We start from the raw sequence: 16812 nt of genomic DNA, 5'->3' as shown, positions 1-16812 counted from the left end.
ATTTTAAATAAAAGCACACATTCTACTCATGTAAAAACACACTGATTCCTGGACCATCTGCGGGCTGGATTGAGAAGTCGATTAGGCCGGATCCTGCCCCCGCGCCTTAGTTTGCCTACCCGTGACTTATGGATACCTTTTGCTGCTGCTGTTGTAGGGAGTTAGATTTGAGTTAAAGATTAAGGTAAAGATAATCTCCATCCTCCCCCCCCCCCTGTAAGGGAAACTTCAGCAGAAGAGAAGTTTGCTGGATGTTGCCATATGTGACGTGTGGAAAATTTGAATGGCTTTTCAACTGGGACTCAGAAGCAGAAGTGGTACAGACATTGAGGTGATTCCCTTGCCGCATTAACCCCAAGAGCAGGGGGTACCCCCAAGAACCCAAAAAAACCTTAAACTATTGCGATCACTTCCTGACACAGTTTGTGATTCTGAGCAACTCTGGTGGGCAGTTAACCTCCTGATTGCAGCTACATTCAGAGATGCCTGCCATGCGTTCTCGGTGGTGGCACCGCCCCCAACAGGATTTCCCCTTAGGGGAAATCCAGCAGCAGGCCCCCTCTTTGTGTGCATTCTGGAAACTTCACATATGTGGGTTTTGAAAATCTATACTTTTACAAAGTTTTTTGCCTGCTGCTGGTACAGTGGTGCCCTGCAAGACGAATGCCTCGCAAGACGGAAAACTCGCTAGACGAAAGAGTTTTCCGTTTTGGAGGTGCTTCGCAAAACGAATCTCCTATGGGCTTGCTTCGCAAGACGACAATGTCTTGCAAGTTCCTGCTGGTTTTTCCCCCTTCCCCCCTTTTTCTAAGCCGCTAAGCCGCTTATCAGCTGATCCGATCAGCAGATAAGCCACTAAAAGCAGCTAAAAGCAGCTAATAGCGCTAAGCCGCTTATCAGCTGATCTGATCAGCAGATAAGCCGCTAAAAGCCGCTAATAGCGCTAATAGTGCTAAGCCGCTTATCAGCTGATCTGATCAGCAGATAAGCCGCTAAAAGCCTCTAAAAGCCGCTAATAGCGCTAATCCGCTAATCCTTCAATGGGCTTGCTTCGCAAGACGAAAAAAACCGCTAGACGAAGAGAATCACAGAACGGATTCTTTTTGTCTTGCGAGGCACCACTGTATCTGCAATGTATAATAGCATGTGTGCAATTCTGCACCATTCCACATCAGGCCTTTAGTGCAGCAGAGGTTAAGGGGGGACACTGGCCCACCAAGCTCCACTTTTCCTTATCCGGTCCCACACCTACCTACCCGCCTCTTGCAACTGGCCAGGGAGTGTGTGGCAGAGCTGCATGCCTGTGATTTATTCTAGCCTAGGTATTTTCATACTTTAATTTCTGCTGAGTAGGGAAAGAGAGTTCTTAATTCTGGAGAAGGCTGACTGCTGGAAAGCATGAAAACTCCTGATGTTTTGCTGGGATTGTACATGCTTTGCTGGTCACAACGGTTGAAGTGTGGTGACGTAGCAACAGATATCAGGCCCATGTTGGACAGGTCGTGGGCACAACTGACCTATACAAGTCGTGACATATGTGTGGGTGTGAATCCGGGCCCCACCCCTTTCCACACATCCTGAGTTAGAAGAAAGAAGACTCGTCATTGGTGGCTGTTGGGGCAGAAAGCAGGGAGGTCAACAGCAGGGGGCGCCCAAGCCAGCAGCTGGCAGAGCTGACTCATCCTCCCTGCTAAGTTCTACAAGGGCAAACCTAAGGAGGAGGGAGCTGGTGGGCAACACCACCCCCAGGATTGGTTGTAAGTAAAAAGGCAGGCACGTGTGGGCAGGGAAAATGGCTACGGAGAAGCTGAGATGCATGGGGCAGCCTCATTGGGTCTCCACTGAGACATTTAGGTATGACCAAGCAAAACATGTCTCTACCCCCATTGTTCATCCTAGACACTGAGGTCCAGCTCCAAGAGCCCTCTGGCGGTTCCCTCACTGTGAAGAAGAAGAAGAAGACACCTGGCTTGAGAGCAGTACATGTGAAAAGGATCTAGGAGTCTTGGTTGACCACAAACTTGACATGAGCCAACAGTGTGACGCGGCAGCTAAAAAAGCCAATGCAATTCTGGGCTGCATCAATAGGAGTATAGCATCTAGATCAAGGGAAGTAATAGTGCCACTGTATTCTGCTCTGGTCAGACCTCACCTGGAGTACTGTGTCCAGTTCTGGGCACCACAGTTCAAGAAGGACACGGACAAACTGGAACGTGTCCAGAGGAGGGCAACCAAAATGGTCAAAGGCCTGGAAACGATGCCTTGTGAGGAACGGCTAAGGGAGCTGGGCATGTTTAGCCTGGAGAAGAGGAGGTTAAGGGGTGATATGAGAGCCATGTTCAAATATATAAAAGGGTGTCACATAGAGGAGGGAGAAAGGTTGTTTTCTGCTGCTCCAGAGAAGCGGACACGGAGCAATGGATCCAAACTACAAGAAAGAAGATTCCACCTAAACATTAGGAAGAACTTCCTGACAGTAAGAGCTGTTCGACAGTGGAATTTGCTGCCAAGGAGTGTGGTGGAGTCTCCTACTTTGGAGGTCTTTAAGCAGAGGCTTGACAACCATATGTCAGGAGTGCTCTGATGGTGTTTCCTGCTTGGCAGGGGGTTGGACTCGATGGCCCTTGTGGTCTATTCCAACTCTATGATTCTATGATTCTAAGAGTTTGGATTTGATATCCCGCTTTATCACTCCCCTTCAGGAGTCTTAAAGCGGCTAACATTCTCCTTTCCCTTCCTCCCCAACAACAAACACTCTGTGAGGTGATTGGGGCAGAGCGACTTCAGAGAAGTGTGACTAGCCCAAGGTCACCCAGCAGCTGCATGTGGAGGAGCGGAGACGCGAACCCGGTTCACCAGATTACGAGTCTACCGCGCTTAACCACTATACCACACCGGTGAGAAATTAGGTTACAGGGAACCAGGCAGAGAGCCTTCTCAGTAGGGGCGCCCGCCCTATGGAACTCCCCCATCAGATATCAAGGAAACAAACAACTATCTGACTTTTAGAAGATAACTGAAGGGAGCCCTGTTTAGGGAAGTTTTTAATGCTTGATGTTTTATTGTGTTATTAATAATCTGTTGTGAGCAATCCAGAGCGGCTGGGGAAACCCAGCCAGATGGGCAGGGTATAAAAATTATTGTTATTATTATTATTATTATTATTATTATTATTATTATTACTACTACTACTACTACTTATATTCTCAGTAGAGTTGCTGTATTAAACTACAGTGGTACCTCGGGTTACAGACGCTTCAGCTTACAGATGCTTCAGCTTACAGACTCCGCTAACCCAGAAATAGTACCTCGGGTTAAGAACTTTGCTTCAGGATGAGACCAGAAATCGTGTTCTGGTGGTGCAGTGACAGCAGGAGGCCCCATTAGCTAAAGTGGTACCTCCATTTAAGAATAGTTTCAGGTTAAGAACGGACCTCCAGAACGAATTAAGTTCTTAACCCGAGGTACCACTGTACAAGTTGAAAGCCAGCCTTACCAAAGAGGAAAGATCTTGAATGGTTTATTGTGCCTGATCGTGACCAATTCCTGTAAAACGCTAAACAAATAATACCGTAGACAAAAGCAGGAATTACCCTACTTGTAAAGAAGTCAGTCCATGTGGGAAGACACTTGTAGCCTCAGGAGTTGCTCTTAGGTCAAGGGTCGCCAGTCTTTTCAAGCCCAGGGCACATTTGAATCATAGCATGGCCGAGTTGGAAGGGACCATGAGGTCATCTATTTCAACCCCCTGCAATGCAGGAATTTGGAAGCCTAACCAGCTGCCGAAGGTACCATGGAATACCAATGCCACAGAGAAGAAACCACACAAAAAAAATCGAGATTTTAAGTTTCAAAGAGACTCAGAAACAGGGCAGACACTCAAAAACAGGGCTGAAGCGCTCCCGACTGCTGATGTTAATCTCAATTTCTTTATAGGGCTATGTTTAAAACTTTTTGGAGTTTCTGCCCTGTTTTTTGAGTTTGTTTGAAACTTAAAACTTCAATTTCTTATCACTACTGCCTGATTCTCTTAAACAGGGCTATGTTTAAAACTTGTCACTGAGGTTTTCGTACCTTTTTGGTAAACTCGAGGAAGCGTTTTCAGTCCTGCTCTTGAGCTTGTTTGATATCACTTAAAATCTTATAATTTCCTTCTGAGGAAACTGATTAGTTTAGTGCAACGAGTTTTGTAGCCGTCATCCTGTAAAGTTTTTGCTTAATTCTAGTTTTTATTTTATTTTTGTTATTTAATTCAATTCTATAGCTGATTACTTCTCGTTTCAGGGATTTTCACGGTAATTCTTTTGCTTTGTGTAATTTCTTGGTTCCGTGACTGTCTTTTTTCACAGAGAAGAAACTGGCTTTGAGCCCCACCCCACAGGCTAGGCACGCCATCTATGTGGGGCCATGGGGGTTGAGGCTCCGCCAAAGTCCTCTGGCGGCTACCTGCGCATGCAACAGGACGTGTTCGCTTCACACAAGCATGTCACAAGACTTCCGCAGTCTCTAACCAACTTTCCCTCCTTCCCACACCATCTATTAAAGGCGCCCCAGACTGGTGAGTTGGGTTTTTTTTTAGCTTGTCCTCTGCAACATGTTACTGAAGCAATAGTAGCACATTGCTGACGGATTTATATCAGAGTGTCTGCACATCATTCCGTTGTATTAACTTGTTTCCGAGCACAATTCAAAATGTTGCTGTTGACCTTTAAAGCCCTAAACGGCCTCGGTCCAGTATACCTGAAGGAGCATCTCCACCCCCATCGTTCTGCCCGGATGCTGAGGTCCAGCACTGAGGGCCTTCTGGCGGTTCCCCCGTTGCGAGAAGCAAAGCTACAGGGAACCAGGCAGAGGGCCTTCTCGGTAGTGGCGCCCGCCCTGTGGAACGCCCTCCCATCAGATGTCAAAGAGATAAACAACTACCTGACATTCAGAAGACATCTGAGGGCAGCCCTGTTCAGGGAAGATTTTAATGTGTGACATTTTAGTGTATTTTTTGTCTTTGTGGAAGCCACCCAGAGTGGCTGTGGAAACCCAGCCAGATGGGTGGTGTACAAATAATAATAATAATAATAATAATAATAATAATTATTATTCTGTGATGCTTCCCCAAATTTTCTGTGTTTTTTCCATTTGAAGGGACAAGTCTTGAACTATAGCACAACAAAAGCAGGACACATCCACGTCCAACCACGAACATTTGCGGCATCAAAAGTTACAGGATTTCGGGGCAAAACTACAGGACGCGAGCCAATTGGAACCTCACCCACCCCAAAGCTTTTGCAGGCGCAAATGGGAACCCTTGGGATTGGCCGAGACGTGGAAATCACTGCTTGGCCAGAGAATGGGAGATCGGCAGAAATGGGGCCATAGGAGAGGGTTGTTTTGTGGTCAGTGGGTAGGATAGGCTCTTTGTTTCTCTTTCCCATTTGCATCTCTTTATTTAGACTTGAGGAAGGACAAAAGCATGGGGGATTTTCAGACTCACACAAATATATTTGTTGATGTGTTGTGTGGATTCCCTCTCACCCACCTAATACTGTATCTGAAAGTTCCCTTTCCCAGGGTGGTTATAAAGAGGAGGTTCCCCTCATCCGCCCACAAAGCACAATCGCTTCGAATATCAAGGTGCAGCCGCAATGAAGTCGTTTATGGTGGTGTTCCTGGGCTTAGCGCTGCTTGCAAGCAACATAGTCCCTCTCTGTGGTGAGTAGCATGGGTCTGCTTTCAGCTTTGCACTGTTAGTTCTCCGAATCTGAAGCTGGGCTTTGATAGAAGCCAACCCTGGAAGGTGTTAACTAATTATGAAAACGGTGTTCTGAGCTAGTGCAAACTGTCTTTCCATCACTCACCTGTTTGGGGCTAGAATCCACAATTGCAAGGAGAACTATTTGTGTAAGTTCAGCGTCTCTAGCTGGAGCAAACGCAATTTATTCTTTGGTTTGTTCCCCAAGGCTTCCACATTGTTGCTGTCCGAAGGGGCTCTAGCGCAATCGAAGCCGGACAAAAATAAGCCAGAGCATTTTTGGTGTGAGAAGTTAAGGGATTTCGGCAGGGAGTTGTGGGGGTGGGGGGTGGGTCTGCGTTGATCAGAAATGAAGCCAACATAAAAGTGACGAGGGGCAGAGGATTGGAGCGATCTTTCTATGATGTTATGGCAGTGGGGAAGCATCCTGCACTCTCCAAATGACAGTGGAAGAGCTTGGGGATATGGGAACAGGGCAGGCTGCGGGATATAGACCACTCTGCCCTCTAATCCCTTGCCATCGCTCTCTGTCGTCTCCCGGCATCTGCCAACCGAGGCAGCTGCCTCACTCTGCCTCATCTGAGAATCCAGAAGCAACACAGCGGGCTAATAATATAATTACAATACTTTTATATCACTATTGAGTTATATCTTAATTTACAATCAGATAACGTACACTACATACAGTAGTGATATAAAAGTAAGGTAAAGGTACCCCTGCCCGTATGGGCCAGTCTTGACAGACTCTAGGGTTGTGCGCCCATCTCACTTAAGAGGCTGGGGGCCAGCGCTGTCCGAAGACACTTCCGGGTCACGTGGCCAGCGTGACGAAGCTGCTCTGGCGAGCCAGCACCAGCGCAGCACATGGAAACGCCGTTTACCTTCCCGCTAGAAAGCGGTACCTATTTATCTACTTGCACTTAAGAGTGCTTTCGAACTGCTAGGTTGGCAGGCGCTGGGACCAAGCAGCGGGAGCACACCCCGCTGCGGGGATTCGAACCGCCGACCATGCGATCGGCAAGTCCTAGGCGCTAAGGTTCTACCCACAGCGCCACCCGCATCCCTTGTGATATAAAAGTACTGTATTGCAATTATGTTATTGGCCTACTGTGTTGCTTTTGGATTGTCAGATTGTTCTGTTTGCAACACAGGGGATCTTTTTTGCTTCACTCTGCCGCATGGCAGAGCCAGCCCTTTACAGCAGGAAACAAGAGTGCAAAAACGAGAGTCATAAAACAATACAGTGGTATCTCGGGTTAAAACTTAATTCGTTCTGGAGGTCCGTTCTTAACCTGAAACTGTTCTTAACCTGAAGCACCACTTTAGCTAATGGGGCCTCCTGCTGCCGCCGTGCCGCCGGAGCACGATTTCTGTTCTCATCCTGAAGCAAAGTTCTTAACCCGAGGTACTACTTCTGGGTTAGCGGAGTCTGTAACCTGAAGCGTATGTAACCTGAAGTGTATGTAACCCGAGATACCACTGTAATGTAAAAGAGTCAGTTCAGTGGTAGTGGACACAGTGTCTGCACTGCACAGTGTCTGATCTGCACTTGACCACAGAGTTTGTCGGGTGACCTTGAACCCATCACACACACACTATCTCTCAGCCAAACTGCCTCACAGAGTTGTTGTGAGGCTGGAATGGGGAGCGAGAGAACCATCTATGCTACCTTGAGCAGCTGGGAGAAAAGGTGGGATTGAAACGTAAAATAAATAAACAGTCACGGTCGGCTTGATAGAGAGTTTTTGGGTACCAGTGTTCCTCCTTTTGTGAAGCGAGCTATGTTTGCAATCTTATTGCTTGGGTTGTGAACTTTATTTGATGGCTTTTTGTTTGAAATGATGTGCACCAGGGGGAGGTAGCAGAGCTCATTGGTAGAGCACATGTTTTTTTATGTGGAAGGTCTCCGCTTCAATCCCTGGCGTTCAAAGGGATCAGGCAGCTGTGGAAAGGATTCAGCCAGCGACCTTGGGCTTGTGTGTAGTCAGAACAGACAGTACTAAGATTAGAGATAGGGGAGAAATTTGATCCTGTTTGCATTTAAAGGCAAACCTACCTAATTAGCACTTGCTGGATTAATGTGAGAACCAAAAATCAGCTTTCCTTCATAATTTGAACTTGTCTGAATCTTGCAGTGCAATTCTCCAGCCAAGTAATGTGTACCAAAATGCATGTACCGCAGGTGTGCCTAAAAATGTATATTAGGGATGCAAATATTATTAGGCAAAGATGTGTACATTTGGCAGAATTGCATTAAAATGCACCAGGAGAAATACCGTACTTTTTGCTCTATAAGACTCACTTTTTCCCTCCTAAAAAGTAAGGGGAAATGTGTGTGCGTCTTACGGAGCGAATGCAGGCTGCACAGCTATCCCAGAAGCCAGAACAGCAAGAGGGATTGCTGCTTTCGCTGCGCAGCGATCCCACTTGCTGTTCTGGCTTCTGAGATTCAGAATATTTTTTTTCTTGTTTTCCTCCTCCAAAAACAAGGTGCGTCTTGTGGTCTGGTGCGTCTTATAGAGCGAAAAATACGGTATGTACTAAAATGATGGTGAATTTTCATGATGACTTTTTTACAAATTGCAAACCGATGCGGAAATGGGGAGAACTGAATTTAAGGCCCAAAAAAGGAGAAACTGAGAAAAACTGAAACTGGCAAATTCACCCATCCCTAACTGAGATAAATCCACGAATACCCTGTCCTTGCAAAGCAGGCTTCGCGTCTCTCGGGTCTCAAACATGTTGCATTATTGTTTGCAAAATTCACTTTTGCATATTCGGTGACTGCAAAGGTGGGTGGTGGTGGTGGCTGAATGAAAATTGTGATCACACCCATTACGTTTGCTCACAACTCTCACCAACTTCAGCGGAAGGTAGAAACAGAATCTATACATCTGTCAGTGGCAAGTGCATAGGCTCTCCCCACATGACCACACACTCCACAAATAACAGAGTTTTCTACTGTACATGATGCAGAGCTGAAATACACTCAACTGTTTGCGCTGACCTTTGATTAAATGCAGAGAGGTTGGGGACGAAATTTGCAGAACCTGGAGAAACCGCTTCCTCTTGGCAGTAAATTCCTGGGTCACCAGAATCTGCCACATATGAATAAACCCCCAAATTGAGAAAGAGAAGGAAGGCAAAATCAAAGATAACTCTGTTCGCAAATGTAACTGGGGAAGAACAAATAAATCTGAATTTGCTGTTTGGAGACATATAGAAATACAATGGAATTTCACGTCATTATACAGAAGACTTCACATTTTATTCTTTCATCTTAAATAAGATAGAAAAACAAGATATGAAACTTCTTTGTGTGTTTGTGTAAAGTCATTATATTTAGTCAATGCTTAGTTGACTGTCCTATTACTATTGTAGTATTATTATTGGTATTATTAAAAGCATAAATAACTCATGTAACATTAACTTATGTGTGTTTTCTCTTTCTTTCTTTCTTTCTTTCTTTCTTTCTTTCTTTCTTTCTTTCTTTCTTTCTTTCTTTCTTTCTTTTTTCATAATTTGTCATTCAACAATAAAAAAGAACTGCCATGCACCTAGCTGTATGTTCTTAGGGCTTATTCACATTTTTGCTTGACCCGTATTTTGATCGTATTGGGTATTGTTTAATTCCCCTGGTTCTGAGGGCTTTTCTCATTTTTCTGCAGCCGTGCCTCTCAAAAATCAGATCTTACCCACTGAACTGAAGCTCGTTTTTTAAGCAAAACTTCTCTTTGGATTTTCTGTGCACCTGGTAAGATCTGATTCGGCAGGTAAGATCGGATTTCGCAAGGCACAGCTGCAGAACAACATAAAAGCTCTGGGACTTGAGAAAATGAATCGGTACACAAAACATTCAAAATATGGGTCAAGCGAATGTTTCAAAGGTTGGGGGGGGGAGGTGCAATCCTTCCTCTTTCCACAGCCCCTTTTGGGTGCTTCCCTCATGCAATTTCAATTGCACAAGGGGGAAGAGCAGGGCTGCGCTTCCTGCCCCCCGCCGCATTTGATGCGCCCTTGTCGCCTGGGGTGTCTCCCTCTCTCGTGCTCTGAAGTCCTTAGGCTTACAGCAGGCTTCCTGCTGCAAAACGCTACCCTTGCAACATGCTGGAGGCACATGGGCTGAGGCACCAGAAGGGTCAAGATGAGGCCAAGAAATGTGACCCCAGTCTCCCATTTATGCCCTTGGAAGTGCATGAAGTGAGGGACACGGGTGGCGCTGTGGGTTAAACCACAGAGCCTAGGACTTGCCGATCAGAAGGTTGGCGGTTTGAATCCCCGCGACGGGGTGAGCTCCCGTTGCTCTGTCCCAGCTCCTGCCAACCTAGCAGTTCGAAAGCACATCAAAGTGCAAGTAGATAAATAGGTACCGCTCCGACGGGAAGGTAAACAGCATTTCCGTGCACTGCTCTGGTTAGCCAGAAGCGGCTTAGTCATGCTGGCCACATGAGCTGTATGCCAGCTCCCTCAGTCAATAAAGTGAGATGAGCGCCGCAACCCCAGAGTCGGCCATGACTGGACCTAATGGTCAGGGGTCCCTTTACCTTTAAGTGCATGAAGAGGAAAGCCCAACAAGGACTCAATGGGTTTAGGGTACACGCTCCTGTATGAAAAGGACGTGCATTTATCCCATTGCACAACAGTCTTATGGTACAGGCAACTCCCTATTTATGTGGGGGTTATGCTCTACGCCTTTGCAGATGTAACTGAAATTGCGTATATTGGGAGCATCCTGGAGAGTCTTCTTGGCTCACGAGGAGACCCTCTCTGGAGCCTGAAGAGGACATCCGCATCAGGCTCTGGGGAGGGTGTCCTTGCAAGCTGGAGGCACAGCAGGGCTTTGCTGAGGCCTCCCCGACTAACAGCTGACTTGCAGGGTAGCGCAGCAGCCTCCGCTTCCTCGTGCGTCAGCTGTGCAAGCTGCAGCGTCCCTCCAGCTCACGTGCGAAACATCTGTAGGCCTTTTGCTCTTTTTAGGGTTCTGAGCACCGCTAGTCATTTATTCAGCTAGCCAAATATGTCTGCCCTTGCTTGCAGAACCAGCATGGGACAAGCAGGAGCTCTGCAAATTGCTTTAGGGATCGGGCTGGGACGTAAGGCAAAACGGCGCATCTCTTTCTTGCTGTTTAAGGACCTATAATTTGCTAAGAGCATTGGGCTAAGACCAGTGGAGGCCGCTCCGTTAGTTAATAGGACCCTGACCCACCAACCTAAGTCAATCTCACTTGGCTGACCTCTTTCTTACAATCTTGGTCCAGGGGGGTAGTACTGCCTATCAGCCTCCTTCTTCCTTACTATCCGCTGCTCTTGTGACTTGTCAAGCTCAGCAGGGAGGATGGGGACAAAGCTAGAGTTAGTTTGACTCTGGCTGCACCTAACGTTGGGTCCCTTACCTTCTGCCCTACAAGTCCACCCCTTGCTAGGACCGGGGGAATCTGGGCTCAACCCTTGCTCAGCAGTGAAGCTCACAGGGACCTATCTCAGCCTAAGTTACTTCGCAGGGCTACTGGGAGGATCAATGCAGGGGGGCCTCCCATGTCACCCTAAACTCTTTGTAGTAAAGGAAGCATAAACACGGAATGAAATTAACATTATGCATGCAGGAATATGAGCATTTCTCATGGTGTTTTTTTACAAAGGTCTTGCTATGGAGGGTCACCTAGTCCACATGGGAAGTTGCAAATGCCAGAAGCACACCTCCACGGCCTTTGGCCCGAAACAGATCCAATCCATTCAAGTCATTCCCAAGAGAATACAGTGCGGGAGGACAGAAATAATGTAAGTGAAGCCAGCACGCCCACATCCTACCATTTTGAAGAGGGTGAAGAAGAACGCTAATAATGACCTCATTCTTACGTTTCAGATTAACCCTGAAAAGCAAATGGCAGGTCTGTGTGGCACCTACTGCCCAGTGGGTGCAGAAATTGCTGAAGAGGCTGATAAAGAGGTACGATTTTGTATATTCAGTTACAACTGGGGCTTCCTTGGTGACTTCCCTTGGCACCTACCAAGGCCTTCAGACCCTCCATTTTTTAAAAAAAGGTTTTTGTTTGTTTGTTTAGCTGCTTGGTGGAAGGGCTTGCTTGACTTTTTTGTATGAATTTTGCTTGTTTGAGGGGAGATTGTAGATATTCTGCTCTTTTTACTTTCTGAGCTGTGCCAGTTTTCCTTCTGCAAAACAGGTGTTATATGTTGCCCGCAACAGATTTGCAGAAGTGCTCCCAAGCCTCCCAAAATATGAGGGCCTCCTGATTTAGCAGAATGCGGAGTTTTCTTTGATAAGAAAAAACTCCAGCAACAAGCAAATAGCAGTGGTCCCAATATTGTTCTCACCTGCATCCAGCCAATGTAGATATTATATGCTTAATCAAGCTGCTCACTGGTGCAAGAACCAGCCCTGTACCAAGTCAGGGCATTCACAAATCTAGCTTAGTATCATCTAGACTAGGGTTACAAGATGTCCCCGGTTCCCAGGACAGTCCCTGGATTTGCAAATCTGTCCCCGGACACATTCCGTCCTCGGGATGTCCCCAGATTTGCAAATCTGTCCCCGGGAAATGTGGCAGCGGCAGTCTCAGCAGCCCGGAGCCAGCCTGGTAGTGCAGTTGGCTGTGGCTGGCTACAGGAGCTGCTCACTGCTGTGGCACCCGCCATTTTTCTGTGCCACAGCAGTGAGCAGCAAGCCGCTCCTGAAGCCAGCCAGAGCCAACTGCGCTACCAGGCTGGCCTCTCCTGGGCAACGCCCGTCTCCCCATGATTCCCGAGCCTCCCCCGATCTGTCAAAACAAAGGGGGAAGGGGGAAGGAGATCAGGGAAGGCTCGGGAGTCATGGGCGCGGGGCGCGCCATTACCCAGTTTTTTTAAAAAACTCTATGCATTTATGTTTCACAGGGTGCGAAAGAAGGGCTTTGCACCTTTATACAATATGCATGTGTGTTTGGGTCCAGGGTCTTTTGACCATCCCCACTACTGACTCCCTCTTGCTACTCAGCTTTAAAAAAAAACAACGTTGTCCCCAGATTCATTGATAAAAATCTGGTAACCATAATCTAGAACAGACTACAATTGCTAGCTAGGGATGATGGGAGTTGTAACCCCAAAAGAGCTGGAAGCCCAAGTTTGGGAAACACTAATCTAGAAGAACTTGCAGCGATTCTCCAGGGTTTCAGACCCAAGCCTTGCTCAGCCCCACCTATAAATGCCAGAGACTTAATCCAGGGATATTTGAATGCTCTACCACTGAACTGAAGCTCTTCCCTTCATCTTTCATGCAGAAGTTAAGTCTGAAATTTGCTACATGGGTAAATGCAAGCCAAGCAGCCCAAACTCTCAGTGTATAACCAGAAAAACTACCCCTTGGCACACACATCGTCCAAGGCACCGTGATGACCAAAAAATTCCAGAAATGGGGACCTTTCACACCTGTCCCTTAAAATATGACTGCGTGTTATTGCTGAATAGTCCAGGTCACCTGAATCATAGGAAAAATATGAAAAACCAAGCATTCTTTTATGTCCCCTGTCCCAGAACAGAGAATACAAAATCCCTGTGTAGATGGCATGAATCGCTGAGATAATCCATGCACGGTTTTCTGCTGAAAAGCAGTAGGAGGTGCCTTTCAAAGGAGCTGCAGCGAGGGATGCTTAACCCAACATCCTGCTTTTTCAGCTTCTACGCACCATTCCCATGGGGTTCAAGCTCAGCATACACCTGGAATTCTGCTGGGGGAAAGCAGTCGAGGAGGGTTGCAGCAGGAAAGTGGTTATGGGAAAGGGTCAAGTCCCTCCTCCTGCTTCTCTTCTGAAAATGGTTCCTCCCCAGGTGCTATTTTTCATTCTAGAAGCAGGTTGTAGGGTGGTGGTGGTTGTTTTTTAAAGGTTGTGATTTTCCTATACGTCCAGTTTAGCCTGAACACTAACAGCAAATGGACAGTGCTATGAATGAGGAAGTCTGCAGTTCCGTCTACCATGATCTCACTTTTAAAGCCTTACACACCTTAAGGAAGTCACATGACTTCTCCCAAAGATTCCTGGAAATTGCAGCTTACCCCCGACAGAGCTACAATTTCAACGAACTGCGGCTCCCAAGGTGGAAGTCATGTCCTTTAAATGTATGGTTTAAGTATGCAGCCGTCACTTGCTGACCTTAGGGCAAGGAATCTCTGCTCTCCATTTGCAATATGGGGACAATACTAGCTCACCTTGCTGGGTTGTGTAAGGATTATAAAGTAGCTTAATTTGAACACTCAGAGGTATTATTTTTACTTTTTTGGAGGGGTGAAGGGTGCCCAAATTCCTCCACAACAAGCCAGGGCACTACACTTGTTCCTTATCACTTCTGATAGGGCCACTTATGAATGTGCCATCCTTACTGCGAAGAACATCTGTGACCGTCATGGCTTAAGTAATGGAATTTAACCAGTTTCTCTTTTACTAATTTCAACATATAGCAGCCAGTGACCGCAAATGGGAGTCTTCCTGAAGGTGGAAAAATGCACAAGGAGCCCGAAGAAACAGTGATGCAGTGCTGCCCTGTTGTCATGCTTTCTATCTTGTAATAAAACCACTGTACCCTTCTGAGATGGTTGAACGGTGCACATCAGTGACTGCTTTGGCTCATTTGGAATAAAGCACAAAGAATGCAAATTAGCACTAAGAAAGACGAATGCTTCTAGCAGCCATTAAACAATTATACTGAACGGCTACTGTGCAATTTCTACATTATCAACTGAGATGTTATTCAAAATGTGCCAAATAGCTCGGATAATTGGGCGATGTTACATTGCAAAAGGAAAGAGAGCTCCTCTTCTAGTTAAGGAAGCTTCCATTACTCATGAGTCTAGACCGGGGTTTCCTGAACTTGGGTCTCCAGGTGCTTTTGGACTACAATTCCCATCATCCCAGACCACTGGTCTTGCTATCTAGGGATGATGGGAGTTGTAGTCCTAAAGCAACTGGAGACCCAAGTTTGGGAAACACTGGTCTAGCACAAATTCCAAATCTGAGCCCCAAGTCCTGCTCACACCCAGGCACTGTTGTCTTCTTTGCAGGGCTGTCTTTCTAAAAAGTTTCCAAACTCTTGCCCTAATAGGAACATAAGATCCTGCTGGATCAGGCAAAGGCCCGTCTAGTCCAGCATGCAATTCTTGCAGTGGCTGACCACTGAAGACCACGAGAAGTCCAAAAGCAGGACATGAATGCAACAGCACCCTCTCCCTCCCTGACATTCAGACACAACCTACCCCCAACAGTGGAGGCAGAACATAGAAATTATGGCTAGTAGTCATTGATAGCATTATTCTTATTCCACTGATAGTCCTCCATTCACGTTATCCTCTTCTGAAGCCGTACCTGTGCCAGTGGTCCTTGCTACGTGTGTTGGGAATGAATTCCTATCTGCTAATACAAGTGTCAATGGTACTGTAAGAACACAACGTTTTGGTGCAGAAGTTCTACATTCGGTTTCAAAGAGGTGCCATCCAGCTATACCTGGAAAACTCTGAACCAAATGCAATGAAACTCTAGCATGGCGTGGCTGAAATATGTTCTTTATGGGTCCTCCTTGCATATATGACGCCTGACAGCCATTCAGGCTTATTTTCAATTAATTTGTCCAGTCCCATTTTACCAAAGCAAGAGCACAGAAGCCTGCACACATGCATGCAGATGCGTTCCAAGTTTGGTTTTTTCCCTCTTAAGTGTTAAGATGTATTCAGAGTCAAATACATAATACTGATGCATTAAAGATGCACACCAAGGCAGCCTAAGCAAAATGCGAACCCTCCCTGCTTCGTCTCTGACCAGTGGTAATCCATAGTTTGCATCATGAACACAGATCTCTCAGGTTCAGCGAGGTGTATGGCTAGTTCTACCTAAAAATGTAATGTTGAACAGGGTGTGGATCTAAGTAGTACTGGGGATTTCTGACAGAATGAATTTCTTCTTCTCACACAATATGCTTATTGATAAAGAGGAATTAAATTCTTTGTTGACGATCCTGTTTGTAGATAAGGAAAAAAACCTTTCAAGTCTGCTAACGGGAAAGCGGATTACAATACCAGCCTTCTTCCTATGCTTTGTTTAATCAGAATGGAAAACAGAGAAGCAAGCCATTTTTACCTCAAAAAGTCAGCCATAGGCAATGCGCAATACCTTTTCCCAGAGCCATTAATGGATCAACCCACAGGTTGCCTATCTGCCTACAATCCACACTAGTAGAACTTCGGGTAGGTTAGTTTTTTCACAGTTCTGCCAGTTAAAAAAGTTTTTTGGGGCTCACAATAAATTCAATGATCAACTTTTCTTCTGAAAACATACTGTGTGCCAACTTAACGGTATACAAACGTCTCTCCACTTACACAGGGGCTACATTCCTGGGTACCGTGAAATTGTGTATAGTGGGGAACACCATCTGAAAAGCCAAAAGTCCACCACAATCGCTCCCTCCAAACCGCCTTTCTCAAACGCCAACCATCCACAGGACTCTTAAGGGTGGTACAATGGCATTTGTGTTGCTAATCATTTCCCCTCTCTTTTTGCAGTTTTCCCTGTTCTTTTTGTGCCTTTCTGCGGTTTAAACTGATTTATTTCCCAGCACCACGCAGATGTGTGTCAATGGGGAGATGCTTGTATATATTTTATTAGTTCTCAGCAATGCCTTAGGACACATGGAGGTGCTGCTGTGTGTGACGAGTGGGACTTCCGACACTTGGGGTTTTTACACACATAACCATTGCGATTTGTTCAACTGCAACGTCCTTTCCAGGTTCCACCCTAACGTAGGGTCACAGTAGCCCTTTTAGGCGGTTCTGTGGAGGAAACACTATAACATGAACCAGCTTCTACATCTCAGCATACTGACAGCAGTGTTTACGATTAACTGAGCATGTGCAATGCAATATTTCCTTTTGAAAATAGGGGGGGAAATGCTTATTCTCATTAAGACTAGGTGGACATGCCCAGTGCATCCAGCTGTCCCCATAGAAACAGCCCTGATTTAATGAACTTGTCTCTTCAAATGGGGAGAGTGCCTGGAAAGAAGAGGTTCTGTCTTGCTAGTATCCTCAG

At 46.2% G+C, this 16812-nt stretch overlaps 1 protein-coding gene across 1 annotated transcript; it reads left to right on the top strand.

The window, feature by feature from the left end:
- Positions 1-5583: 5583 nt before the first annotated feature.
- On the top strand, positions 5584-14304 carry CXCL13 (C-X-C motif chemokine ligand 13). Its single transcript, XM_081207497.1, has 4 exons — positions 5584-5706; positions 11386-11524; positions 11610-11693; positions 14196-14304. The coding sequence occupies exons 1-4, from the start codon at positions 5640-5642 to the stop codon at positions 14203-14205; spliced, it is 300 nt and encodes a 99-aa protein (XP_081063623.1). The 5' UTR covers positions 5584-5639; the 3' UTR covers positions 14206-14304.
- Positions 14305-16812: the final 2508 nt, after the last annotated feature.

The sequence above is a fragment of the Podarcis bocagei genome (genome assembly GCF_964188305.1).
Source record: "Podarcis bocagei genome assembly, chromosome: 9".
Lineage (NCBI taxonomy): Eukaryota > Metazoa > Chordata > Lepidosauria > Squamata > Lacertidae > Podarcis > Podarcis bocagei.
This window is presented reverse-complemented; position numbering and strand designations above follow the sequence as displayed.

Coding starts and splice junctions, on each gene's coding strand:
- CXCL13 (XM_081207497.1), top strand. CDS start 5,640: ATGAAGTCGTTTATGGTGGTGTTCCTGGGCTTAGCGCTGCTTGCAAGC. Junction 5,707..11,385: donor CAACATAGTCCCTCTCTGTG/GTGAGTAGCATG, acceptor TTTTTTACAAAG/GTCTTGCTATGGAGGGTCAC. Junction 11,525..11,609: donor TGCGGGAGGACAGAAATAAT/GTAAGTGAAGCC, acceptor CTTACGTTTCAG/ATTAACCCTGAAAAGCAAAT.